Source organism: Heterodontus francisci, chromosome 32 (genome assembly GCF_036365525.1).
Source record: "Heterodontus francisci isolate sHetFra1 chromosome 32, sHetFra1.hap1, whole genome shotgun sequence".
NCBI classification, from domain to species: Eukaryota; Metazoa; Chordata; class Chondrichthyes; order Heterodontiformes; family Heterodontidae; genus Heterodontus; species Heterodontus francisci.
In genome coordinates this window covers 30,655,743-30,683,149 of record NC_090402.1, presented here as the reverse complement: position 1 = coordinate 30,683,149, position 27,407 = coordinate 30,655,743, and the positions used below count along the sequence as shown (strand labels likewise).

The window sequence follows — 27,407 nt, the reverse complement described above, 5'->3', positions numbered from 1 at the left end:
ATGACCACCCTTGCCTCACTGGGTGCAACTGATCTCCCCGGCGAGGCAAACTCCAACTTACCTTCAGTTGTGGCTCCATGTCCTCGGCTGGGATACAGTCCCAACAGCTCCCAGTGGCGTTGCTGGGACTAAGGGCTGCTGGCCCTCAAGTGGGTGGAAGTCCCGCTTCGGAACAATTAAAGCCCGGAGACTGGTAAAATGTGGGTCGGATCCCCGGGCGGGGCAGAAGCGGTTTCGCCACTGACTTTTATGTCGATGCCAGCTCCCGTCCGCCAGGTGTAAAATCCAGCCCATTGTTGTCAAAAGATTCTGGCTGACAAGAAGATTCAGTCATGTGGAGTGAGTAGAGAAGCTGGAATTGTTCTACGTTTAGCAGAGAAGACTAAGGAGAAATTTAATTTCCATTAGCAAGATTTAAAATAACTGATAAAAGAACAAGGGGGAAATGAGCATTTTATTTTGCGTAGTGGTTTGTTAGGATCTGGAATGCACTGCCTGACAGGATGGTTGAAACAGATTCAATAGTAACTTTCAAAAGGGAATTGGATATATATACGAAAAGGAAACATTTGCGGGGCTAGTTGGAAAGAGCAGGAGAGTGGGACTAATTGCACGTGTCCAATGGTTTCCTTCTGTACTGTATGACTCTGCCATCTTTAGGTGCCAAAACCTGCCAGTGCCAAACATCCAGTGACGCCTGGAGACATTTCAGTTGCATGGAATGGTTAGTCATACATTTGGAGCGTTTCTGAGGGTTAAAGAACAAGGCAATGTCATGAAAGTAATCAGGACCCATTTCAATTCTACTGTACTTTATGAGCTCATGTTTTCTCAGAGAAAAAGAAAGCACAGGTGTACGACAATCCCTCCAATATCTCAGATACAGTATTTGGCAATTACTGATGATGCAACATTGTCAATGTTGTTCATGTATAGGGGATGTCTGTTGACACAACACAATAACACAAGTATCATCCAGTCTTCTACAGCTGACTACATGTTTATATAGAAATATTAAATGATGTTGGAGCCATATAGTTTCCATCACAAGATATTAATATTGCTAGAGCTAAGTAGTTTAAAGAAAGAAATATAAAGAAATTCCTAGCAAAACATTTCCTTATAAGTTAAGAGCAAAGCAAGAGAAAAAAAACAAGGTAATTTTGTTTGTGTTTAAATATTGTGTGCACCTTAAATATCCTGCTGTGAAATAGCCAAGGGGTTTGAATTATATTGCAAACAATTCAGACTTCAGTCTCAATTTATAATCACTGAAATACTAACACTGTTGCAGCTCCTAGTTCCCTCCAGCAAACTGTTTACCTATTTTGCTTCATAGGTAGTTTGAACTGGGATGGTGATGAGACACCACATTGTGCTGGAGCACCAATATATTGTATTAAGCAGTAGTGGGTTCATGCCTATGATGCCATGTGCTGCTGAGATTCTGATGTCAGTCAATTTCCTGATGGGACAGCAGGGAAATGCCAAGTTGCAGCAAGTTGCTTCTCCACAGGACAAAGGGGAAATAGAAAAGAGGAGCAATCCAGCTCTAAAACTTAGCAGTTCCTGATTTCAGAACAGAACTGAAAAACCAAACACCGGGGGAGAGGTTTCTCACTCTCAGGGCTGGATTTTACAGAACCCCCGACATCGGGTTTCATGGCGGGGGAGGGGGGGGGGGGGGGCGGAAAATGCCTCCGGAGAGGACCGCCAAGCACCGCGACACGAGAGGGCCCGGCCCAATATTGCCATGGGTGGCGAGGCCTTCTAGCGGCCCCCCATGCCGCTTGGTGATGGGACACGAATTTGCATATTTAAATACATTAAAATTAATACAATTATACTTACGTCCCAGCCTGAGTTCCCACTCCGATCTTCGACACAGTGGCCGGCACATCCGCGCCTTCAGATTCCCGTCTGGGGAAACAAGGTGGACCACTTGTGGGGAGGGAGGAGGAGGTAAGTTTCTCAGTGTGGGAAGGGTTGGACGGGGTCAAAGTAACATCATTGGTGCAGGGATGGTGGGATGGGTTTGAGGTTAAAGTTTATGCACTTGTTGGGCACGAAGGTCAGGTGGACAAGGTAAGTGTATTGGGGGGGGAGAGGGCAAGTAATGAATTTAATTGTTATTGGGGGGGGTGGGAGAGGGGCAGAAGAAATGTCTTTATTTATTTTTATTTCCTTGCCCTTTAAACAATAGGGCTCAAAGCCCTTTAAAAATGGCGGCAGCGGCTTCGCACAGGCAGCTGATGCCATTGCCGGGGACAGACAGCTTGCCCACTTCCACGGGGGGGGGGGGGGGGGGAGAGGGGGGGGGAGGGGGGGGGGGGAGGGGGGGGGGGTCGGGGGAGGGGGAGCCCGCCCCAGCTATGTAAATGAGCCGTCAGGCTTAGGAACGCAGCGGCTCAGCGATGTGCGGCCCAAGCTGGCAGGCCGCCATTGTTTTCGCCCGCCAACTTATAAAATTCTGCCCTCTGTCTTGAATGTGATTAGCAACTAGAACAGGAAACCCGAAATGGATAGAGAAAGAAAGACCTTGCATTTATATAGCACATATATATTTATATTTATATAGCCCTTAGATTAATTATGTACTCAATTACTTTTGAAGTCTAGCTACTGTTGCTAAGAAAGCAATTCTTCCCCACGGAAGATGCCACAAAAAGAAAATGGGGAAAATTATTTTATTTATTTTTGAAAGGCTAGGAAGTATCTTAAAAAGGACAAAAAGTAAAATTATTTTTCTAATAGTTCTGTAAATTCTGCCATGATTGTCTTCAGAATAAATAATGAATTCCAGCAATCAATCAGCAGTTGTCCGGATGAGGGATAAACTAGTTTCAACCAGTGGTTAGATATATTTTGTCACAAGACATAATTGTTGATATGCAGGTGTATCACATAGTCACCATACTTTACATGTACAACTGAGAAGTTCTGATGACAATCATAAACCGGAAGAACCCAGAACAAATGATTTATGAACATCAGAGGCCCAAGATTGAGTTTTGATCTTCACATTCTGCACTATATTTTGCTTTAAGATACACCAATTATAAATTTTGAATTTAAAAATATGCAACCCACATTATTTCATCCCTGCTCATTAAGTGGAGAACATGAATGACATTTATAAACAACAATATTTTCTTTCATCTAACTACTCAACTCCATGAATTATATCGGCACAATACTACTCTTTTCAAAGACAAAATGACTTTGTTATATCATTACGTAATCAAACAAAAACAGCTTACATTTATATTGCACATTTAATGTAAAACATCCCAAGGCACTTAACAAGCAACAACAGTAAAACATTATTTCATTTTCGACACCGAGCCATAAAAAGAGAAGTCAGGACAGATGACCAAAAGTTTGATCAAAGAGATAGGTTTTTAAGAGCATCTCAAAAGAGGAGAGAGGTAGAGAGGCGGAGAAGTTTCAGGGGAATATTCCGTAACTTAGGACCAAGGCAAGCTGAAAGCATAGCTGCCAGTGGTACAGCAATTAAAATCAGTAATGCACAGGCTGCAGAATTGGAACAACGCAGCCATTCCAAAGACTTATAGGGCTGGAAGTAGCTGTACAGATAGGGAGGCACAAGGCCATGGAGGGATTTGAAAACATGAATGGGAATTTTTAAATTGAGGCATTATCAGATGGGGAACCAGTGAAGGTCAGCAAATGCAGGGGTGAAGGGGAGTGAGTTAAAATATGGGCAGCAGAGTTTTGGATGAGCAAAAGTTTATGGAGGGTGGAAGATGGGACGCCAGCCAGGAGAGCACTGAAATAGTCAAGTCTAGAGGTAACAGAGGCATGGATGAGGGTTTCAGCAGCGTACAAGCTGAGGGAAGGTTGGAGTTGAGTGATGCTACAGATGTGCCAGAGTTGAGCTTCTAACCACATATCTGCACCATCATGAAGACTGCCTAGGCAGTCTTCGTGGATGGTGCAGATATGTGGTTAGAAACTCAACTCTGGCTCATTCACAGCACCAATGTTGTGAACAATCTTACTCAGCTTAAGACAGTTACTAGGGATGCAAATGGTAAACAGGCTAGGGAGATTGTGATGGAGACCAAAATTTAGTTGGAGAAAATTTCTGTTTATCCAATAATGGATGTCAGAGAAGGAGAGTGACAAATCAGAGACAGTTGAGAGGTCCAAGGAGGTGGTGATGAGATAGAGCTGAGTGTCGTCAGCATATATGTGGAATTTATGTTTTCCGTTGATATCGCTGAGGGATGGATGAGAAATCGAAGGTGGCCAAGTATAGATCCTTAGAGTATGTCAGAGGTAACAGAGTGAGAGTGGGAAGAGAAGCCATTGCAGGTGATTCTCTGGTTATAATTAGATAGATGAAAATGAAACCAAACTCAGAAAGTTTGCACCCAGTGATGAAAGGGAACCATTAACAATATCAGCTAACATGGGGCCCAGTAAAAGAAGTTGAGTGGTCAGTCGGTTGGTTGGAATAGGAATGAGGGAGCAGGGCGTGGGGATCATGGACAAGATAAGGCCAGAGACAGTGGGCTGAATTTTGTGGGCCCCCCCTGGAGACAGACTAGGAGGCCAGGGGGGCCCACAGAGTTGCGACAGGAGGCTTTGGGCCCATTGCCTTCCCATCGCACTGAAATTTAGTTAGGGAAAGGATAGGCCGAAGATAGCCTTCCCACCCAGCAGCCATTTGAGGCCCTTAAGAGGCCTATCAGCAACCACTTAAGAGCCTCGACGTTGCTGGTGTGGGGTAGGGGGGGGGGGGGGGGGGTGGGGGGGTGGAGCGGTGCCTCTGCTATGTGGGGAGGTCACCCCGTAAAACGAGGCAGCCTCCCTGCTGGCTTGGGGGGTGGGGGGTGGTGCCCTGCTCTGTGGGCAATCTGTGGCCCACAGAGGGCACCCGCCAGCAACAACCCACCTCCCTGGACCTCCCTCCCCCTGTACTCAACGCCCACCCTCCACCCCAGCCCACCCCACCCCCAACCATCCCCATCACCGGGGCCTTCTGGACTGGCCCCGACAACCCCGCCTCACTTACCTCAGGTCCAGGTCTCCAGCGCAGGCTCTGTGTCCAAGTGGTGCAGTATCAGCAGTGGCTACCGCTCCAGGTGGTGCTGCCGATACTACTGAGCTGTCGGCCCAGTGATTGGCTGGCAGCTCTTGGAGGCGGGATCCCCATTTTTAAAGGGACTGGGACCCTGGTGTACGGCTGTTAATTGGCCCAGCGCTGTAGCATTGTGCCAGGTGAGGGCTCCAAATGGCCAAGGTGGGATTCTGCCCGCCTTTTCAGCCTGAATTCAGCCCAGCATTGAAGGAGATAGGATGGAATTTAAAGAAAGTCATGAATTTAGGGCTCGGGCAGTAGGGAATTTTGTTCCCAAGGGCTAAGAGAAGGGAGGGAAGTGCAGAGGCAGATGAATGGAAGTTCTTGATCTTTGTGACAAAGAAGTCAATGAGCTCCTTGCGCTTAATATCAGAGGTAAGGGTGGAGGAGGCAGGGGATGGCGGTTTAAGAGGACAGTTTGTAGTACAGAAGAGAAGGCAGGGATTACCTTTGCATTCCTGGCTGATCTGTGAGCAGTTTTAGTGATGGAGAGCACCTGATAATGCTTTAAGTGGTCTTGCTAGATCTGACGATGAATGGTTAAACATTCAAGTCTGTATCCCTTGGACTTAAGGAAGTAGAGATGAGAGGTATACAACAGGAATAATTGTTGGTTCAGATGGCAGCGCTTTGGCCTCTGAGTTATAAGGTAACAGGTTCAAGCCCCACTCCAGAGATTTGAGCACTTAATCTAGGCTGACACTTCTGACGGTATTGAGAGTGTGCTACATTTTCAGAGATTCTGCATTTCGGATGAAACCTTGAACTGAAGCCCCATCTGCCCTCTAAGGTGGACATACAAGATCCCAAGACTAAACAGCAGGGGAGATTTCCCCGGTGCCCTGGTCAATATTTACCCCTCAACCAACATCACTAAAGTAGATTATCTGGTCATCATCACATTGCTGTTTGTGTGATCTTGCTGTGCACAAATTAGCTGTTGCATTTCCTACATTACAACAATAACTTCACTATAAGAAAGTACTTCATAGACTGTAAAGCACTTTTGGACGCCATGAGATTGTGAAAGGTGCTATATAAATGCAAGTTCTTTTTCTTTAATTTCCAAATGAGAAAGGGGCAAAGAATCATACTTCAACACACATCCCTGAATAAAGTTTGGTTCTGTGAAAAGTCAGTCAGATAAAGGGGATTCTTGTTTGTCCAGACCATGACTTAATCTGTACTTTGGAAAACATCCCAAGTATGTTCTTTAAGTCTTTAGGAATAACTAACATCTTTCTGGGAAAGTGAAATGCACCTGCCAGTATGTCTGCACAATCTTCACCCAGATTGTCAGAGCAAATGGTTTCACTCAGCAACCGGTCTCAGGCTCTAATTAGCCTGTGTGTTAATTACATTTAAGTAAATGGCATACCTCATGTACAACAATGCTGTTTTGAAAATTTGAATAAGTATAATTTATAAGACATTGTTCAAAGAATGAAAAATATTAGTAAATTGTGATTATGCTATAAGTAAATGTTTGATTTTTCATTTACAATGCAGTTTAAAATCCTTTAATTTTACACTTAATGCTTTCACTGTTACATTTAATACCCTGGCCATCTCTGGTGCCAAAGAATTCAGTGTAAAACATTAAGCTTCAGGAATATTTATTCGTTTATAACTTCTTGAATTTTGCCAATACCTTTTGTAACTGACCAAAGGCACTCATAAATTCAGCAGATATTAAGGCTGAAATGCTTTATCTATTGTAAGGGATTCAGAACTGTGATAAATGTACAAACCAGCACAGGTACGATGACCCTTGATTATTACTCTCCACACAACAATGGTATTGATAGCTAGTTTACTGTAAGGTTCCATCAACTATGTGGACCAAATTCAGCTGAAAAATATATGAAACAGAGTAACCAAACCAACAGGCATCAATTGCAGTTTAGCTGGGTCAAAATAATATGACTGTTTCCCCTACAACAGTAACATTTGTCATCCTGATACTGAGGTCACTGGCTCATTAGTTATCCATTTCCATCCCATTTCTTGTTTTTTTTTAATAGTGTCCATGGTGGTTACTGAGGCTTCTTCATTTTAATAAACTGAACTGCCACTCATTGAGAAATAAGAATTTCTCCTCGAATGAGTGGTCCCCGAGTACTATGTCTTTATGTAAAAGTCATAATTTATTTCAAAGCTATTTAAATTTAGCATCAACCATCTAGCTTGTTGCACTACAGCTGATTGTTTAAACTAACTCAAATAGCCTAATCTATGCTTATATTCATATTTATATCATACATTCTCCCACCCATGGTTTTAAAATTCTGTTATTAATAGGTATAGTGCTGAATAAGTTCATATCGCAACAACCTCTTGTGTGTCTTGTGTCTCTAGTTTAAACAGCAGCTACTACTTTTTACTTTTGATGGCTTCGTCCTCCTTCCCTAATTTACATTTTTGGCCTCATTATCTTTAGCATCAAATGGATTTTCTCTGCTGCTAAATCTGCCTCTAGAAAGATTGATTTCCGCATTTGTGCTGAAGACATCTGACTGAAATTCAGTGACCCTTGATGGACATCAGGTGAGGAATGGGATCAAGATGATTGGTGGTACAGTATGCCAACACTCAGAATCACAGAATTGTTACAGCACAGAAGGAGGCCATTCAGCCTCCTTGGGCTTATCCCGGAAGAATGACCAGTTAATTGAGGTACATACCAGAAATGTACCTCAGGAAGGAGTTAATGTCAACAAGAGACAATAATACAAAAGGTAAAAAATAGCTTTAAAAAAAGGAAGAAAACTTGTTGAAAGAAAATATTTGATTGCATACACCAGGGACTCGAGCTCAAGACCAAAAATCTGTGAAAATTATTTACAGATAGCGCTTTTTTGCTCATAGTATTCATCATATGGTATTGAATTGTCCATAATATTTTCCCACTGCTACCACAATTGTCCATAATCCCCTTTTTCAATTGATCTTTTAGTTGATTTATTTGTAGCCTTAGATACTTTGAGCTGTGTTTGCTATTTGTCTTTGTTTAGCTGCGTATTATGTGCTTTCAATTCATATTTTAAAAAATTGTGACATCTTATTTGTCTTGAGGAATTAAAATTCTATCTGAAATGGAGTGAAAAGAACCAAAATGACTTAACTGCAGAAACCTGACCCAAGAACAGATTCAAATATTTCTTGTTAATAACTACCTAATCAAGAATTCTGTCATTAAGGGCTGAATTTTACGAGTGGGCCGCAGTTCGTGGCAGCGCACTCTGGCGACGGCGTGCAACCTGCGCGGATGCGCCGTGCCTGAGCCCCCGTAATATTACGCACGGGGGCTCATTTAAATAGAGGGGGTGGAGCAGCCGCCCCCAATGACGTAGAGGGGCAGCCGCTGCACCCTGGCAATGGCGTCCGGCGCCACTGCGCAGGTGCCGGCACTATTTTTAAAGGGTTTTAAGTCCTTAACACAGATATAAATTTATAACAGAACATTAGTGCCAATTTTTATTAAATAAACACTTACGTTATGGAGGCCCTTCCCCAATCCCCTACAATGGTATTTTAATTGGCCCTGATTGACAAAAAAACTTTATTCCCTACCAGAACTTTCCCTCCAACCTTTAATCATTTGTCCTTTGACCCCTTCCCACCATTCAGACTATCAATAAAAATTGATTTCCCCACTCCTCCACCCCTCCCGCCCTGAGAATTTTGTTCCTCCCCCCTCCACACCAGGTTCTCGCTTCGGAATTCCATACAGAGTTCCGAAGGCGCACGAGGGACGAACGGCAGCCGTAAAATTGCCGTGGGACGGCTGCCGCCTGCAGTTAAGTTTATTAGCATCTCATTTAAGTTCATTTGAATATACAGATGTAGGGCCCACCGCCAGGGGGTGGGGTGCCTGCACTGAGGTCCCCCCGCCATCGATAATATGCGGCGGTCGAGGCGAACCATGTCACGCAGAATTTTACCGGCCCCCACGCTGCGACCCACGGCATCGAGGGACTGGTAAAATTCAGCCCTAAATCTGCTTAAATTAGAAAACTAGAGTTTATGTTAACCTTGAATTTGAGTGAAGAATTTGCACTTTGAAAATACCATGTGTTTGGTTCTTATTTACCATTTTTCTATTGATAAAGGGTGTTGACCGAGTAAAGTGACTTGAATACCCTTTCACCAGAATTGTACTGATTATTCTGTTCATTAGTTTACAACAAATGAAATTCAAAATACGAATAAATATAGCAACTCAAGATAAATATAGGATGTGATTTAGAGCAAACCTTCTCTAATGGTCAGCATGATGGTGCCCAAATTAACCTTTCAGAACTGATTGATCCAAGGATTATGCTTGCCCAAAGCCTCAGGAAGTATTAAGCTAATGCACGTTAAATTTATTTCACAAATGTGTTTGCATTTTTTGAAATGTAGCTCCCAATCTAGACAGTCTCTGGGTCATGAGCAAAATAAACAGCACAAAGCCATTGCGTACGTCTTCTCTCTGCCATGCCATTTTGCCAGCAGTGGGAAAGCTGGCAGACAACCTACCTGCTTGGAGCCCAATTGAGCCTCTTAAGTAGCCAATTAATGGCCTCTTTCTGCCTATGCTGGCATTTACTAGTGGCCAGGGTCGGGGGTGGAGCGGGGGTGGGGGGTCAACCGTCACGTAAGGTAAACCTTGGCAGTCTCCCAGTGGGCTCCGGGGAAGTGGGCCCTCCTTTTTGGACACTCTTTGCCCGTGGAGGGGCCCCGGCATCAAGGGCTGCTCCTACAGCAACGGTGCTGCCTGCCCTCAGCAAGCAACCACCCCACTCCCCCACCTGACTGACCCCGGCATCCCTAGACCCTATTTACCTGAGTTTGAGGGCCACTGATGTGCCCTCATCCTGCAAGTACAGCCGCAGCAATAGCCACCACTAGCAGTGGTGCTGCTGAGCTGCCAGCCCTCTGAGGAGGCCGGAAGTTCTTGGGGGTGACTGCCATCCTTAACAGGGATGGCAGCCTCGGCACCTGCCACCTAATTGGCTGCTGCCGGCAAAATGCTGCCTCGGGTCCCACAGCCCGCCGAAGCGGGGTCGCCCTCCCCACCACACCACCAACTCCCTCCACCCCCACCAGCTCTGCTTTCGGTCCCAGCAGTGGGACCCCCTACCACCTCCACTAAATCCAGCCCAGAGAGAAAGAAAGGTTAGATTGAGAAAGAGAAAATGAGGCAGAAAAGAAACAAAAGAATAAAATTGAAAATCTGACATTTTTTAAATCTCTAAGATCAATTAGAGGAATGAGACTCCACAGTTTTAACTGTTCACACTTTCTGCACCAGAGAGGTTGATTTGCATTGCACTAACAATTATCATAGCATTAAAAGGGTACTTACACTCTTAATTTTCAGGCATAACTTTCTGTGGCAAGTTTTAAGGGCAAATAATGTGCTTAAAAGTGAGGGGGGAGGCCAAGGGTGAGACATCATTTGTGCAAAGCAAATGGTGGAGTGATGTATGCTGATCAAGTTCCAGAGATTTGCAACACATATTTCTTAACCCATTGAATTTGCAGTCGACTTGAGTATTAATATGTGTTGTTCACACTTTGTCATTTGCCCAGCAAGATCCAGCCCATTGAATGCAGGGTGGAGAGTTTGAATGATGTCTTCTGAAGCACTATTGCTTGTTTTTAAATAGCATGTTGGGATAGTGGGCAGATCCAATGGGTTTTCAGTTCAGAGATGGAAAGCATTCAAGTTAAGTTGCAATATTAATTATTCAGGGATGCATCACAATAATTAAAAAAAATGAATGGACCCCAATTCTCAGCTGTTTTGAGAAAGCAAGGATATAAACAGTGTTCTAGGGTGCAATATTTTTGTGTCACATTTCCATCTAATTACTAGCCTTAATGAATGCAGTTAGATACAAAGGAATACAGGACACATTATTCATTCCAGCTTTAGAGTTCAGCAAACTTTGTGTGTGTTCTGTAGATAACACTTTAGCGCTATTTTCTTCCCAATGCTACAGAATTATTTAACACAAGACAGTTCACATCCCATAACTTCATTTGGTAGCAACGCTTGCAGCAGGCATTCACAGTGTGTAACTCATGCATACATTATGACCTGCTCTTGGTCTTGTATGTAAGAAAGAATATAAACATTTTGGCCCATTTCTAATTGAAGCAATAAGCTAAATCTGAGTTACATTTTTCACCACGAACCACAAAATTGACATCTTTCTGATGCCAACTGACTGGTGGTTTGGCAACCATGGAGAAAGCAGTGCTTGTTGTAAGGTTTTGCTTATACCCCATCAGCAGCTTCAATCACAAATGAGTAAATTGAAATTAAAGAATTATGAAATAGACAGCATTTAACTGATTGTGAAGTTGACTGAATTATTTATCAGCTTGTCAATCCCTCTCTCCGGGCAAGAAGTTTTATTTCTGACATGTCTATCCAACGGAACAAGCAAAGCACCATAAGTAATTGCTGTATATAACCCCTGTGGATTATATTAACCAGCACTCATCAACCTCGCCCTTGGATATTGAAAACACTTCAATATATTTATGACTTGTCAGTGAGTTCCTACCAGTTGAATTGTTTGGTGCCTCACAGAATCCATTGCCTCCATTATGGTACTCATACTGCTGTCTCTGCAAAAAGTTGCTAATTCTTTTTGACTTGTCACTAGGTAACAGATAGTTATTCTGGCTGTGTGTGAATACCTATTGTAAATGCCGATAATTGTATTAAGTTATAAATTCTCTTGCATTAAATAACTTGGTAGCATTGGAATTTTATGCATCAAATGCACTGATTCATTACCAAGTTGAAAAGCTGCAGTGACTAACTCTTTTATGTTTGTTTTATTTGCCTACATTAGTTGATGTTTCTCCCCATTTTTAAAAAATCTTTTTATTTGTTACTTTTTTCTTGACAACCTTAAGTGACAAATAAATGCAGTTGGGTCATCTATTCTTATTCTCCGTATAATATCATAAAGGCATCATTTCTGGCTGTGTTGGGTAAAGGTCTGCTCTGGTATACAATTGAAAACTGACCCGGGCCCGATCCGACCACATCTAACCCGAACCTGACCCGGGCCCGAGTCCTTTGGTTTTTTCCCACGCCTGACCCGACCAGACCACCGGAAATTAATGACGCTTACTCTTACTTCCCTTTCCCTCCCTGACCAAAAGGCAGCATTGCCACGGTGTCCGACCCAGCCCGAATGCCGGGCCTGGAAGAGCGACCCGACCCAAACCCGACACATATCGTCGGATACCATCGCGTTCGGGTCGGGTAGCCATGCTCTAGTGCTGGGTATATTTTGCACACGTTCTAGTTTTGGTATACTTATAGCTATCTAATGTTCTGCAAATCTACAATTCTAATCGATAAAAGATAAGATAATGTTGTACCATATTTCAAAGTAGAACAACTGGTATGATGCAACTTAGAAGAGACAAGCCCTTGTCATTAGCAGAGGACCTTCCTCCTTACTCCAGGTGCCCTGTACTGAATGGATCAAAATATTATTACATTCAGTCCATTCAAATGTTACAATGTCTAACTGATGAATTGTCAGCCCACGGGCTGCAAACTTCACTGGATCAACAACCCACCAAACATTGAAGCACTCCTCAAACCAAGAGAAGTTGTTTTTTTTTAGTGAGTCTCCTCTTGTCGGTTTAGTGGGCAAAGGCACTAAGTCCCCGGTCTATTCTTAATCTCTGAATGTTTGCTGGTTAAAGGCCCCTCAGTTGTTAGCTTTGTCAGTGTGTAGCTCCCTTTAGGCCTTTGATGTATATTTCTCCATCTCACTCACTGTCTATTAGAGCATAACCAATGAAGTTTTCATAGCGTATACAAATTTTCACAACCACTAATTGATCTGACTGGATTGTTTGCTTATAATTGAACCATCTTTTTGCAAGGGCAGGGCTTCACACAAAGGGTGGGTATTTAGGAAAGGCTATTCCAGGACCATATTTTAGTGCCTTTAGAGACTGTTATTTTTGTGAAAATAGAATCAAATAAACACAGAAAGCATGAGCCATGAGTGAAAAATTCTCACTGCTCTAGACAAAAAGTCAAAGTCACAGACTGAATTAACTACAGAATATGGTGTCAGGCAGCCATCAGCACCATCTACAAACAACGGAATTCAGTCCTAAAACAGGTCTGAAGAGGAAATTTCAAAAGTGGCATAAAATGGCTGCACATTTTTAAACATGATGATAATGGTGCAGAATTTTTTAAATGGTTCATGGCAATGTGAAATCAAATTCTCCTCAGACTTTCAGAACAAATTTTATTGTTAAAAAGCTGTCAAATTGCAGGGAAAATTGTGGTTAGTAATTTCTCTAAATTGAACTTGGGTTGGATCAAGAGTGGGGGATAGTGTGGGAAAATGGTGTTGAGATAGAAGATCAGCCACGATCTAGCTGAATGGCAGAGCAGGCTTGAGGGGCCAAATGGCCTACTCCTGCTCCTATTTCCTATGTTCCTAAGAGATGAAAAAATGTTCATTTTGTAACTTAAGAAAATGGTGAGAGAATCAAATTATATGACCCTTAAAATGATGAACAAATGGCTTTCAACAACTCTGCCTGCATTATTTCAAAAGTGCAATATGTTCAAACTGAACAAAGCAAAACTTTTCTGGAAGCTTCTACTGAGGTAACCTGAAACTTTCACAATTGGTGGGAAACAGTGCAAGGAGCATTTAAAACCTCTTTCTGGGTGACAATATGGACAGATCTGAGAAGCTTCCTCTTCTGTTCATCAGTAAACGTTACAGGTCAAGATGCTTCAAAAGGGTTCAACACTTCCCTGCAAGCACCATTTGTCATTTCAATTGCCAGTCTTACATGACTTCTAACAATTTCTGAGGAATCCATTTGATTTCTGAATAAAATTTTTTACAGTCAAGCTAGAACTTTGTTAATTATTATGGGTAGTTGCCTAGCGCATGCTCAAATTACTGGCCTAACATCTGTGGAATTTCTCCTTCTTGCAAAGAATACCACTTCTAAGCTTCAGCCAATGGTCACTGGAGTCATGAAGTTTTTCAATGGTCACCTCTTAGCTATAGAGGCTCAGTTCAAGGGTGGTCAACTCTCCCAGATTGCCCTGGAGTCTACAGAAATTAAAGATTAATCTCTTGGACATTGCTGCATGCAACACAGGAAAGAGATCATAGCGACGTTGAATCAATTTATGTTTCTTTTCCCCCTTTTCTTTGTTTTCTTAGCTATAAAAGTATTATAAATGGAAAAATGACTGCTTGCCTGGGCAGGGCAGTTGGAAGTGGGAGGACATGGAATGAAACCTCCAGGAATACACCCAAGCAGAGTTTGCAACCCTACTCATTCCAGATCATAATAGAGCAGTCCCTATTATGTGCCTAAAGGAAGATAAAATCTTTCATTAAAAAAATGCTAGTAGTGCGATATTTTTGGAAGAGTCCCACATGTACTTAAAGGAAGACAGACACTTTTGCGTACTTGTATTTATAGACTTCCTAAATTTCTGGTCAATTTTAAAGCTGAACTTTGCTGTTCTTTCTCCTTCATTATGGAGAAATGTCACATTGAAATGAAGCTTTTCGAGTCTCACCTTCAAAAAGTAACACCACGACCATCAACAGAATCCCTGCCCGCCAAAATCCACTCAGTCATCTTTCACCAAGAAAGCAGAATTGTCCACGTAAATTTCTACAAGACATATCTGAAATATGCTTTACTTGATGAGCCTTAAACAACATGAAAAGTTACTTGCTCAGCTCAGTTAGCTTTCCTTCATCCCCACAAAAATCTAGTCAAAACTGGAAAAACTTACCCTGTGTGATCAGGTCATGTACTAAGGCATGAGTTGAGACAAGATTTAGAGACTAGTTTTATAATTACATGCCTTCCAGGCTACTATTTTTTTAATTAGAGTTACTAACAATTCTACCATAAGCAATCAGCATAATGGACTTAAATTTTGTATGTGTTTAAATCAATCCTGCACCTTAACATAAATAAATAATGAAACAGTGCAGAAACACTTTAGTGGCTCCTGTTGCAAGTGCCATTTTGGGTAAGCTGAGAGCATCAGACTGGTACATTCAGCCATTTCCAGCAGTTTATGCTCTTAAGGCATAGAGTGGGTAATCGACCCTACAACATTGCGTAAGGCAGTGAAGCAAACAGAATTGAGAGCATGCAACTCTACCACAATAAAAACTGTAATAAAAATATTGAAGAAAAATATCCACTAGATATGCATGTTGCATTATTAAATACAAATTAAGGGGGTTTTCCTGATGCATCTGCTAGCTAAAGCTATTGCTAAACGTATTCAAACCATTGGGGAAAACCTGTTAATTTTTATTTAATAATGTAAAGAAAGGATCTATATTGATCCCCAATTTTCACAGAGTTACTTGACCTAAGCCAGGATGGCGGTAAGCATGCTACTTCATGCTTCAGGATGAAAACAAGCTTCAGTATACCTGGGATAAACACAGAAAAATCAGGTAAGGTTCCTAGTTCTGATCGCCATCCAGCAACTCCTTCTGGAAACACACATGGTTGGATATTGGGCGAGGACGACAACAGACATGGCTGTAATATTCCCTGTGATGTGTGACGGCAATGCTGAAAATCTAGGCTTAGCATGAGAAAAGGCCACTTGATTGAGGCAGCAGAAGGCAAGCACTGTGTATGGGAGGAGTTGATGTCTCCAGTAGAGAAGGGAGAAAATTGGGGGAGAAATATAGATAAAGGAGTATTCCTTCAATATTTCAAGGGAAACAGAACAAATTGAAAATGGTCCAATGTGTTCTTGCACTTTAAGGGTAGGGGAGGGGGTAATAATTGTATAGTCAGTAAGCTTTTGTGCTGCAGCTAGTGAGCTGTTGAAAAATAAAGACTATTTTCGTCCAACTAAACCCACGACACAACCTCCTTAGTTGAGCTACACATTCTTTTATATGAACTGAGGCTGTACAAAATGAACAAAAATGGAATATTTGAGTAAAATGCTGGTATTGTGTGTTTCTGGAAGCTGAAGTACTGATATTGTGCTTCCACTCCCTCAGGCATTCCCACACACTGCTACTCCAGCACAGGATTTATTTGCCAGTCTGGTACCTCCCAAAAGCATCTCATCAGAGAAAATTTTCCACAAAATATTCAGGCAAACAAGGAAATGCCTCAACAATTTTTTGTTCGTAAAGCAATATTTTCTCACTTTAGAACCCAGATAAGCCATTACAGGATCTGGTTTCTGAAAATATCAGCTAAATTGTGTTGATGGAAAAAATACTGTTTTATTGACTGACAAGATTTTTGTCTTGCCCATGTTGCATTGCTTTAATTGGCGTTTTGCTTATTTAACATTTAAGCAGTAATAATTGTATTACAATAACCTTACTTATCAAACAAATCTATAACGTGAGGATTGGAACAAAAGTAACAACTAGAAACAAGACTACAATAAATTAAATAAATTCCAACAATAATAGAAATTTTGCAAGATGTAGAAACTCAACAGCAAATATTTTTAAAAATCAATGACAGTGCAACATATTGTCAATGGAACAATTGATTTATTAAATATAACTGAAGATAAATTTGTAAAGCAACATGATGAGGAATGTGACACTCCAAAGACGCGATGGATTAGCTCTCACTCAACACTTCAAAGCTGATATATAGTATATTTAAAGCATATCTTTCCATCCATTTATCAATAGATGTTCTCCCATTTCAAGGAAAGTCAGGATTCAGAGGGAAAAATCATTCTTTTCCTCTTAGTCTTCATTCTCTTTTTTTCTTTTAGCCAAGCACATTTTTCTCCTACCTCTGCTATGTACCATCTGCAGCTAAGCAAGCTGTTCTCAAGCCTCCAGCTGAGCTGTTCTGTGATGCAGATGGAGGTAGGGGACTACTGATAACCCGGCTACCAAATTTTGTTCCATAGTTCCCTCTGGGGAATCACCTGATTTCTGCTTGGGGCTTCCTTATTTGAAACGCAGTAGTGTGAAGAAACAAGGATTCAAGCCCATAGCCTCACCAGTGCCAAATCGTCAGTCCTCCTTCTCTGCAACACTATCTATGATTCTCACTTGTTTGTTATGCATTTAGTCAAAATATTCTATGTTCATGGACTTCATTAGCTAGGTTAACATTACATTTTTTCCCCTACATAAAATCATGCTTAAAGTAAATAACTGTTAAATCAGTATAATTTTTTTCAAATTAATTATGAATTATGTCAGCCTTTGCATAGGAACTCTAAGCCAGTAACCTCGCCTCACATTTTCTAGGAAAAGTATGTGAGACAGCTTCCGTGTGCTGATCACATTTCTCATTTGATTTTGTTGGACTTTGTGGTAGATTTCTGGTTACTGAATGGTTTGTGTTTTCAGCATGGTAAAATAGTCAATCTTGAATGTACAATCATGAGAAAGATGCTGAGCCATGGCCAAAGCATCCTCCACAGGAGATGAGGATGAAATCATCACCATGTTTTCATGTGCAGCTACTAGAAGGTTGCTTCAAAGTTACATTTGGAGAAGGCCGATTAGGTTATCAACCTACCCATTCTCTCAAATGGTGAGCAGGCTGGGAAACCAGTGATAGAGGAAATACCTTTCAACAATAGAGAGTCTTAAGCTATGAAACAGTGTGCTTTAAACAGTGAAAAAATGTAACAGCTGAAAACTTTACATATTTGAGCTGTTTTTGTTTTAAGTAGCCAGATTGAAAAGGCACAATTCAGATTTTTGCTTAAGATTCTTGTCGATGAAATTTTGTAGATCTTTAGCTAAGTTTCAAGGTAGGTATGGACTGCTGTGACAGTCTTTCCACTCCTCTTTATCTATCAGCCATACTCAATGACATACAGAAGTGGAAGTAGTTGTACTGAGGTCTTTTTGTTTTCAATGTCTTTAACTATCTCCCTTGCTCCTATAAAAACATGGTGACATCTTAGCAATCCTTGACAAATTTTCTACAAGTTAAATGTTATATATGTGCCTTTTACCCACAACTTGCCCTTCCAAACGGTAAGAATTGCTCCATGGCCACCATTAGGACGTCTCTGGGTTGACAAGAAATATTGTCTCTTTTTTGATTTTTCCCTTTATGTTTTACTTGACAACAAAGTCATGATGCTAAACTCACTGTCCAGCAGAAAGCTTGGATGTCATTGTCAAGGAACTTAAACAACAGGCTATCTATCGATCTTAAATTGAACATACATTTAAAAGAGATGAGGTAGCATACTAGATTTCTACACTGTCCTTTCACTTCTTGTAAATTCATAGGAACAGGAGTAAGCCATTCAGCCCCTTGAGCCTGTTCTGCAATTCAATGATATGATCGCTGATCCGTACCTGAACTTCATTTACTTGCTTTTGATCCATATCCCTTAATACCCTTACGCAAATAAAATCTGTTGACCTCATTCTTGAAAATTCCATTGCCTTTAGAGGGGAGAATTTCAGATATCTATTACTGTGTGAAAAAGTGCTTCCTGATTTCACTCTTGTATGGCTAACTCTAATTTCAAAATTGTGTCCCATTCTGGATTAACCCATCAGAAGTACCCTATTTTAATTTCTCCCTGGTTACGCAAATATTTTTGTTCCTTCATGGTTCCTCATCTATCAACATTAAGAAACTATCCTGATTTGTCTTTCTTCGATCCAAAGTGGATGAACTCAATTCCCCACAATGAGCTCGAACTGCCATAGCTTTGCTCACTCACTCAATCTGTTTATGTACCTTTGTAATTTCTTGGTCCCATCCACACCGAATTGAATGTCATCTGCAAACTCTCTATTCTTTCATGCAAGTCATTGATATATAGTGAAAAACTGAGGCTCCAGTACAGATTCCTGGGGAACACCACTTGTGACCTCCCACCAATCAGAGTACATTCCTTCTACCCCCAATGCCTGTCTCCAACCTCCCAACCAATTACCAACCCCTATCATAAAGTTACCTCCAATTCCACGTACTCTTATTTTTGTTAATAACCTCTTTTGTGGAACCTTATCAAATGCCTTCTGGAAGTCCATATACACTCCCTTTCCACCATGTTAATTTCAACTAGATTAGTCAAATATGACTCATCTTTCAGCAATCCATTATCATTCTCAAGTCTCAGTCAGACTGGTTGAATGTCTGACATGTGAATGCGCTATATGAAATTATTTTGTGTAGTTTCAACATCTACTGGGTGTAAGTTCATAATGCATAACAACGCATAATCTTGCACTAAAGTTCAAGTTTCCCTCATGCCAGTCATGAGAACAATTTATGTGGGAAATAAAAATAACACACTGAGTGCTTTTCTGAAGTTTGAGGTAGATACATTGTTGGGAGGAGTACGGTGAGCTTTACTGTACATTTAGTTTACGCTATACCGCACTTGGGAGATCTGAGATACAAAAGATAAAAAATATTTTATTCCCCAGAACTCTCAATTCGATGACCTCCTTTTCTCCCCCTCCTCCCAAAACAATCTTTCAGATAAATAATCACCACAGTAAAAGTGACATATCAAAAATATGATTTTAAAAGCTTATATTGTATTATTTTCAAAAGGCAAAATCATTTTTTGTCATGAGCCAAATTTCACCATATGTTCCACAAAATATCTTTCATTAACATGCAGAATCCAATATTACAGGACAAACTGAAAATACTACACAGGGAATAACCATACTTAATTTTGCTTCAGTGAATATTTATGATACTGCAGCAAATGGATTATTTTCTCTATTGTAAAATCAAACAAAATTATTTCCAAAATATTGTAAAAATCACACTTATCTATTTTCCTTACTTAACATTCAAAAATTCGATGGTCAAAGACATAATGGGTTGGTACTGATCATTTACAATGCACTGGAGTAATTTTTTAAACATACAAATTTAAAGCATATTTTTGCACGATAAGAAAAACATAACACTACAACATGAGCGCCAACAGGATGGAACTATACTCCTTAATTAAAGAGGCCCTAAAACAGAAAGATTTCCTGGGAAACAATGCAAGGTCATTTTACATACGAACATATGAACTAGGAATAGGAGTAGGCTATTCGGCCCCCCGAGCCTGCTCTGCCATTCTATAAGATCATGGTTGATCTGTTTGTGGGCTCAACTCCACTTTCTCGCCTACCCCGATACCCTTTGATTCCCTTGTTTGTCAAGAATTTTATTGTATTTGAAAAATAAATAACAGAAAATATCTGGCCCTTTGTGGCATCAGTCCTGATTTGGTTTTAGGTCATTTTAAGGATGTATGGCACAATCCCAATTCCACTGAATAGCCGCATACATTTACTAATTCATATTCAAACTATTGTTTTAGACTATACGTAAGAATTTGATTTTCACATTATTTCTAAAACAAATAGCCAATTGTATTGCACCAACCTACAGTGCAAGCTAAGCTCTGAGTGCAAAATAATGAAAAGGTGATATTAGGGTCAAGAGTTTCCATTTTAGGTGCAATCAGTGATTCGGGTACACATTGCCGTCAAAATTTCGGTAGTTTATGAGAAGTGTGTTTTCTCAAGTTTCCATTCAAAAATATTTGCATATCACCAAACATAAAATCTGCCATGAACCAGTACATTCGGACAGAGTCTTGGCATGTAATTTTATTTCTAAATTTGCACTGGTTTGGTCAATTTTGGGTGAATCACACTGAAAAAAAGCAAAACCTAATGGATATTCCAGCCCCTAGATGCACAATTTTGTAACTTGGGAGATAAAAATTTAAATGAATGTAAGGCTCTGAAGTTAGAAATACATGGAACAATAAATAGAATTGATGACTGGCAGCATATTAAAAGGTAAAAATTATCATAAAAAAGAACACTACCAGAATCTCCAGACTGATTTAGTGTTTGAAATTCACTACCAGATGTTGGTTATTCTTAAGAAAATAAAGTCAAAAATGTTCTTTTAAAAATGTTTTTGTTTATTTACAATACTATTACACAGAAGCTTCAATAATTACATTGGAAGTGTGATGACCTACTTGACAGGGTAACAGTCATTGAAGAGCTTTAGCTGTATGCCATCATGGGACTTATGTTACCAGTTTTCCTTTCTTCTTTTCCTCTAGAAGGGGCTAATTCTTGTGGCGAATAGTCCCAACCCTCCTGTACCTCATCTACGTAATCATTTTTTAACTCTGTGCATAAATGGTGAGTGCTGGCAGATGACTTGAAAATGGAGGACAACATAGTTGAGTCTAATCCTGCTTTTACCAATGTCCGTGTGTACATTTTCCACCAGAGTGAGTGAATAGCAATCAGAAGCAAAGAACCCTGGTTCTTTATTCTCTCTAAACCAAGCCATTGAGGTAAAGTTAGCAGCCTGGGTGCTGCCCTGGCAGAAAATAGCTAACCAAATGGATTCTGGAAATCTCTTTTTTTTAAATTCATTCATGGGATGTGGGCATCGCTGGCTAGGCCAGCATTTATTGCCCATCCCTAATTGCCCTTGAGAAGGTGGTGGTGAGCTGCCTTCTTGAACCACTGCAGTCCATGTCGGGTAGGGACACCCACAGTGCTGTTAGGAAGGGAGTTCCAGGATTTTGACCCAGCGACAGTGAAGGAACGGCGATACAGTTCCAAGTCAGGATGGTGTGTGACTTGGAGGGGAACTTGCAGGTGGTGGTGTTCCCATGCATTTGCTGCCCTTGTTCTTCTGGTTGGTAGAGGTCGCGGGTTTGGAAGGTGCTGTCTAAGGAACCTTGGTGTGTTGCTGCAGTGCATCTTGTAGATGGTACATACTGCTGCCACTGTGCGTCGGTGGAGGGAGTGAATGTTTGTAGATGGAGTGCCAATCAAGCGGACTGCTTTGTCCTGGATGGTGTTGAGCTTCTTGAGTGTTGTTGGAGCTGCATCCATCCAGGCAAGTAGAGAGTATTCCATCACACTCCTGACTTGTGCCTTGTCGATGATGGACAGGCTTTGGGGAGTCAGGAGGTGAGTTACTCGCCGCAGGATTCCTAGCCTCTGACCTGCTCTTGTAGCCACGGTATTTATATGGCTACTCCAGTTCAGTTTCTGGTCAATGGTAGCCCCTAGGATGTTTATAGTGGGGGATTCAGCGATGGTAATGCCATTGAATGTCAAGGGGAGATGGTTAGATTCTCTCTTGTTGGAGATGGTTATTGCCTGGCACTTGTGTGGCGCAAATGTTACTTGCCACTTATCAGCACAAGCCTGGATATTGTCCATGTCTTGCTGCATTTCTACACGGACTGCTTCAGTATCTGAGGGGTCAAGAATGGTGCTGAACATTGTGCAATCATCAGCGAACATCCCCACTTCTGACCTTATGATTGAAGGAAGGTCATTGATGAAGCAGCTGAAGATGGTTGGGCCTAGGGCACTACCATGAGGAACTCCTGCAGTGGTGTCCTGGAGCACAGATGATTGACCTCCAACAACCACAATCATCTTCCTTTGCGCTAGGTATGACTCCAACCAACGTACGATTTCCCCCTGATTCCCATTGACCTCAGTTTTGCTAGGGCTCCTTGATGTCATACTCGGTCAATTGATGTCAAGGGCAGTCATTCTCACCTCACCTCTTGAGTTCAGCTCTTTTGTCCATGTTTGAACCAAGGCTGTAATGAGGTCAGGAGCTGAGTGGCCCTGGCGGAACCCAAACTGAGCGTCACTGAGCAGGTTATTCCTCAGCAAGTGCTGCTTGATGGCACTGTTGATGACACCTTCCATCACTTTACAGATGATTGAGAGTAGGCTGCTGGGGCAGTAATTGGCCGGGTTGGACTTGTCCTGCTTTTTGTGTACAGGACATACTTGGGCAATTTTCCACATTGCAGGGTAGATGCCAGTGTTGTAGCTGTACTGGAACAGCTTGGCTAGGGGCGCAGTAAGTCTGGAGCACGGGTCTTCAGTACTATTGCCGGAATATTTTCAGGGCCCAGAGCCTTTGCAGTATCCAGTGCCTTCAGTCATTTCTTGATATCACGCGGAGCGAATCAAATTGGCTGAGGTCTGGCATCTGTGATCCTGGGGACTTCAGGAGGAGGCCGAGATGGATCATCAACTCGGCACTTCTGGCTGAAGATTGTTGCAAATGCTTCAGCCTTTTCTTTCACACTGATGTGCTGCGCTCCCCCATTATTGAGGATGGGGATATTTGTGCAGCCACCTCCTCCAGTTAGTTGTTTAATTGTCCACCACCATTCACGGCTGGATGTGGCAGGACTGCAGAGCTTAGATCTGATCCGTTGGTTATGGGATCGCTTAGCTTTGCCCACCAGGATGGTTTGAGGGCTCTCCGCTTCTTCCTGGAACAGAGGCCCAATCAGTCCCCATCCACCACCACCCTCCTCCGCCTGGCTGAACTTGTTCTCACATTGAACAACTTCTCCTTCAACTCCACGCACTTCCTTCAAGTAAAAGGTGTCACTATGGGTACCCGCATGGGTCCTAGCTTTGCCTGTCTTTTTGTGGGATATGTCGAGCATTATTTGTTCCAGTCCTACTCAGGCCCCCTCCCCTAACTCTTTTTCCGGTACATTGATGACTGTATCGGTGCCGTTTCCTGCTCCCGCGCCGAACTAGAAAACTTTATCAACTTTGTTTCCAATTTCCACCCTTCTCTCACCTTTACATGGTCCATCTCTGACACTTTCCTTCCCTTCCTCGACTTCTCTGTCTCCATCTCTGGGGATAGGTTGTCTACCAATATCCATTATAAGCCCACCGACTCCCACAGCTACCTCGACTACACTTCTTCACACCCTACCTCCTGTAAGGACTCCATTCCATTCTCCCAGTTTCTCCGTCTCCGACGCATCTGCTCTGATGATGCTACCTTCCATGACAGTGCTTCTGATATGACCTCCTTTTTCCTCAACCGAGGATTTCCCCCCACTGTGGTTGACAGGGCCCTGAACCGTGTCCGACCCATTCCCCGCACCTCTACCCTCACCCCTTCCCCTCCCTCCCAGAACCATGACAGGGTTCCCCTTGTCCTCACTTTTCATCCCACCAGCCTCCATATCCAAAGGATCATCCTCCGCCATTTTCGCCACCTCCAGCGTGATGCCACTACCAGTCGCATCTTCCCCTCCCTTCCCCTGTCAGCATTCCGAAGGGATCGTTCCCTCCGCGACACCCTGGTCCTCTCCTCCATTACCCCCACCACCTCGTCCCCGTCCCAGGGCACCTTCCCCTGCAATCGCAGGAGGTGTAATACCTGCCCATTTACCTCCCCTCTCCTCACTATCCCAGGCCCCAAACACTCCTTTCAGGTGAAGCAGCGATTTACTTGTACTTCTTTCAATGTAGTATACTGTATTCGCTGCTCACAGTGTGGTCTCCTCTACATTGGGGAGACCAAGCGCAGACTGGGTGACCGCTTTGCGGAACATCTCCGCTCAGTCCGCAAGCAGGACCCTGAGCTTCCGGTTGCTTGCCATTTCAACACTCCCCCCTGCTCTCATCTCTGTCCTGGGATTGCTGCAGTGTTCCAGTGAACATCAACGCAAGCTCGAGGAACAGCATCTCATCTACCGATTAGGCACACTACAGCCTGCCGGACTGAACATTGAGTTCAATAATTTCAGAGCATGACAGCCCCCCATTTTACTTTCATTTTTAGTTATTTTTTCTTCCTTTTTTTTTTACATTCTTTTTTTTACATTTTTTACTATCTTTTTTTGCATTTATTTCATTTCATCTTAGTTTGTTCAGTTTGCTTACCCACTGTTTTTTTCAGGTTTGCACTTGCTGCTGTTCAATATTCAGTATATTCACACCTAATCTGTACTAATGCTTTGTCTTTCAACACACCATTAACATATTGTTTGCCTTTGCTCCGTGACCTTTTGGTCAGCTATGTGGCCTGGTCCAATCTGCACCTTCTCCTTTGTTATCTCTTGCCCCACCCCCACCTCACTTGCTTATAATCTGTGACTTTTCTAATATTTGTCAGTTCCGAAGAAGGGTCACTGACCCGAAACGTTAACTCTGCTTCTCTTTCCACAGATGCTGCCAGACCTGCTGAGTGATTCCAGCATTTCTTGTTTTTGTTTCAGATTTCCAGCATCCGCAGTATTTTGCCTTTAATTTGTCTATCGCATGGTGCTTACACAGTTTGGCACGCAGATAGCCGTGTTGTAGCTTCACCAGGTTGATACCTCATTTTGAGGTATGCCTGGTGCTGCTCCTGGCACGCTCTCCTGCACTCTTCATTGAACCAGGATTGGTCTCCTGGTTTGATGGTAATGGTAGAGTGGGGGATATGCCGGGTCATGAGGTTACAGATTGTGGTTGAGTACAATTCTGCTGCTGCTGATGGCCCACAGCACCTCATGGATGCCCAGTTTTGCATTGCTAAATCTGTTTGAAATCTATCCCATTTAGCACAGTGGTAGTGCCACACAACACAAAGGAGGGCATTTCAAAGTTTCTGCAGTATTATAAACTGCCCAGGAGGTCTGACAAATTTCCTGAGCACTCTTAAAACCCAGTTTCATAACGCACTGGAATGACAGAGAACGTGGTGCTGAGCTTAAGTTGTATGAGATGGCCTTCCCCACGGATCTCGTACAGTTTGTGTGTTCCTGGGACACAGCAAGACCTGACTGCAAGGTCATGATATCACGGTTGTATCAGAGACACACAAGAAACTCGACTTCAACAAGGAAGTGGCAGGACAACTCTTTGCTGAACTGCAGTTTTACTTAATAGTCAGGGCACATATTTTACATGGTGTTTGACAAACCTTTTGTGTTTACTTTCTAAATATTTGAACAGAATGACAATTCTATAAATTCTTCACAAAACACATCCTTGCATCAAAAAATATCACTGTGGCAAAAATGGTGCACAGATGTTCTCCCTCCACAGGCATAAACAAGTGTCTCTGTAAAATACAATTAATGTATTCATTGTATATATAGATAATATGAGTCAACCCCATATGTCAATATGCCACATTTAATTTGACATGCTTATGATTCAATGAAGCTTAATTCTGAGCCACTTCGGTACTATTAGTGCGAGTAAGACATAAATGGTTACCCCCCCACCCACCCCCGATCACCTCATCTGAAAGTGGTTGTGTGGAGGAGGCAGTGATGGCAGGAAGAAGAGAAACAAGTGTGTAGTAGAGATATAAAATATATAGAGAAAGCTATTCTTCGAGGGCTAAGATACACCGCTTGCCTACGCCTCACTCATCAATTCCCATTGTTTTGAACGGAGTTAGGAATCTAAATGTATACTATTGACAGCAGCAGACTGCTGTCTAACCTATTGATACGATCTCTACTATTGAATAAGAACAGCTAAATGCGTGCAAATATTACTGACCATACTGTTTATTTTATATCCATTCAATTTGCCGCTTGTTTCCAATAAACCAGATAAGCTACATGCTACCATTTCAAACCTGTGTGCTGCTTTTACTTGCCGGTGTAAACCGAAGCGTTATCAACCTTGGGCACAACGCCTGTCAAACCCCCCGAATTCGTCATTCATATTACAATCAGGTTAATAGCATCACAATAAAAACGAGGGTGGGGCGGGGGGATATTTTGATTCAGGGGGAAAAAACTCACCTTGTAATTCCTCCCCTTCCCAGTCGGTGGTAGGTGGAATGGTAGTGGTTTGTGTGATGAGCACAGTAGAAGGTACTGTTGATGTTGCAATAGAGTTTTCCGTAACAGTCGAGATCTCCTCCTGAAAGCTGGTAGCATTGAGGAAGTCTAGTAGGGTTGTGACATTGTATCCCTCTGTAGTATTCAATCTATCTATGCCGGCTGCCTGTCTCAGTCCCGGCAATGCCAAGCACATCATTATCAACGCCAATTTCCCTACCATCGGCAACATTGCAGTTCCAAATCTCAGGTTTTAATTCCTGGAATCAATGGTTTATTTCCCCTTCAAAAAGAAACAATGTGTGATTGGAGATGCCCAGTGTTATAAGCAGCCCGTCTCCATCGCAGCCGCATTCGCGCTGATACTGACAGCGCGTTCTCTGCCCCCGGCACTCAGCGCAGTCGCCACCAAAGCAACAAGCCAGCAATCAGCCGGCGGAGCAACCTTCTGCCTTGATTGACGTCGCTGCTCCGCCAACCAAGCCCGCGAATCCTTTATTAGTATCCAATTGGGTTTGTAAATAGGCGGCCTGCGCCAATCAGATGGCGGCAGGGAGGTCGGATTTCCTACAAAAGCAAGTTAGGTTGAGTTACAAGTGGTGGGACGTCACTTTTGTAATTGTCACACCCAGAAGGGGAAGTTCCACCAAGTTTTCACAACAA

General features: G+C 42.3%; 1 protein-coding gene across 1 annotated transcript in view; it reads right to left on the bottom strand.

Moving 5' to 3' along the window:
- Positions 1–27,168, bottom strand: part of LOC137347736 (multiple epidermal growth factor-like domains protein 9) — a 317,937-nt gene extending 290,769 nt beyond the window's left edge. The window contains exon 1 of the mRNA XM_068012633.1: positions 26,706–27,168. Within this exon, the coding sequence (XP_067868734.1) occupies positions 26,706–26,976 (271 nt within the window). The 5' untranslated portion in view covers positions 26,977–27,168. The remainder of the gene's footprint in view (positions 1–26,705) is intronic.
- Between the last annotated feature and the right edge of the window lie 239 nt (positions 27,169–27,407).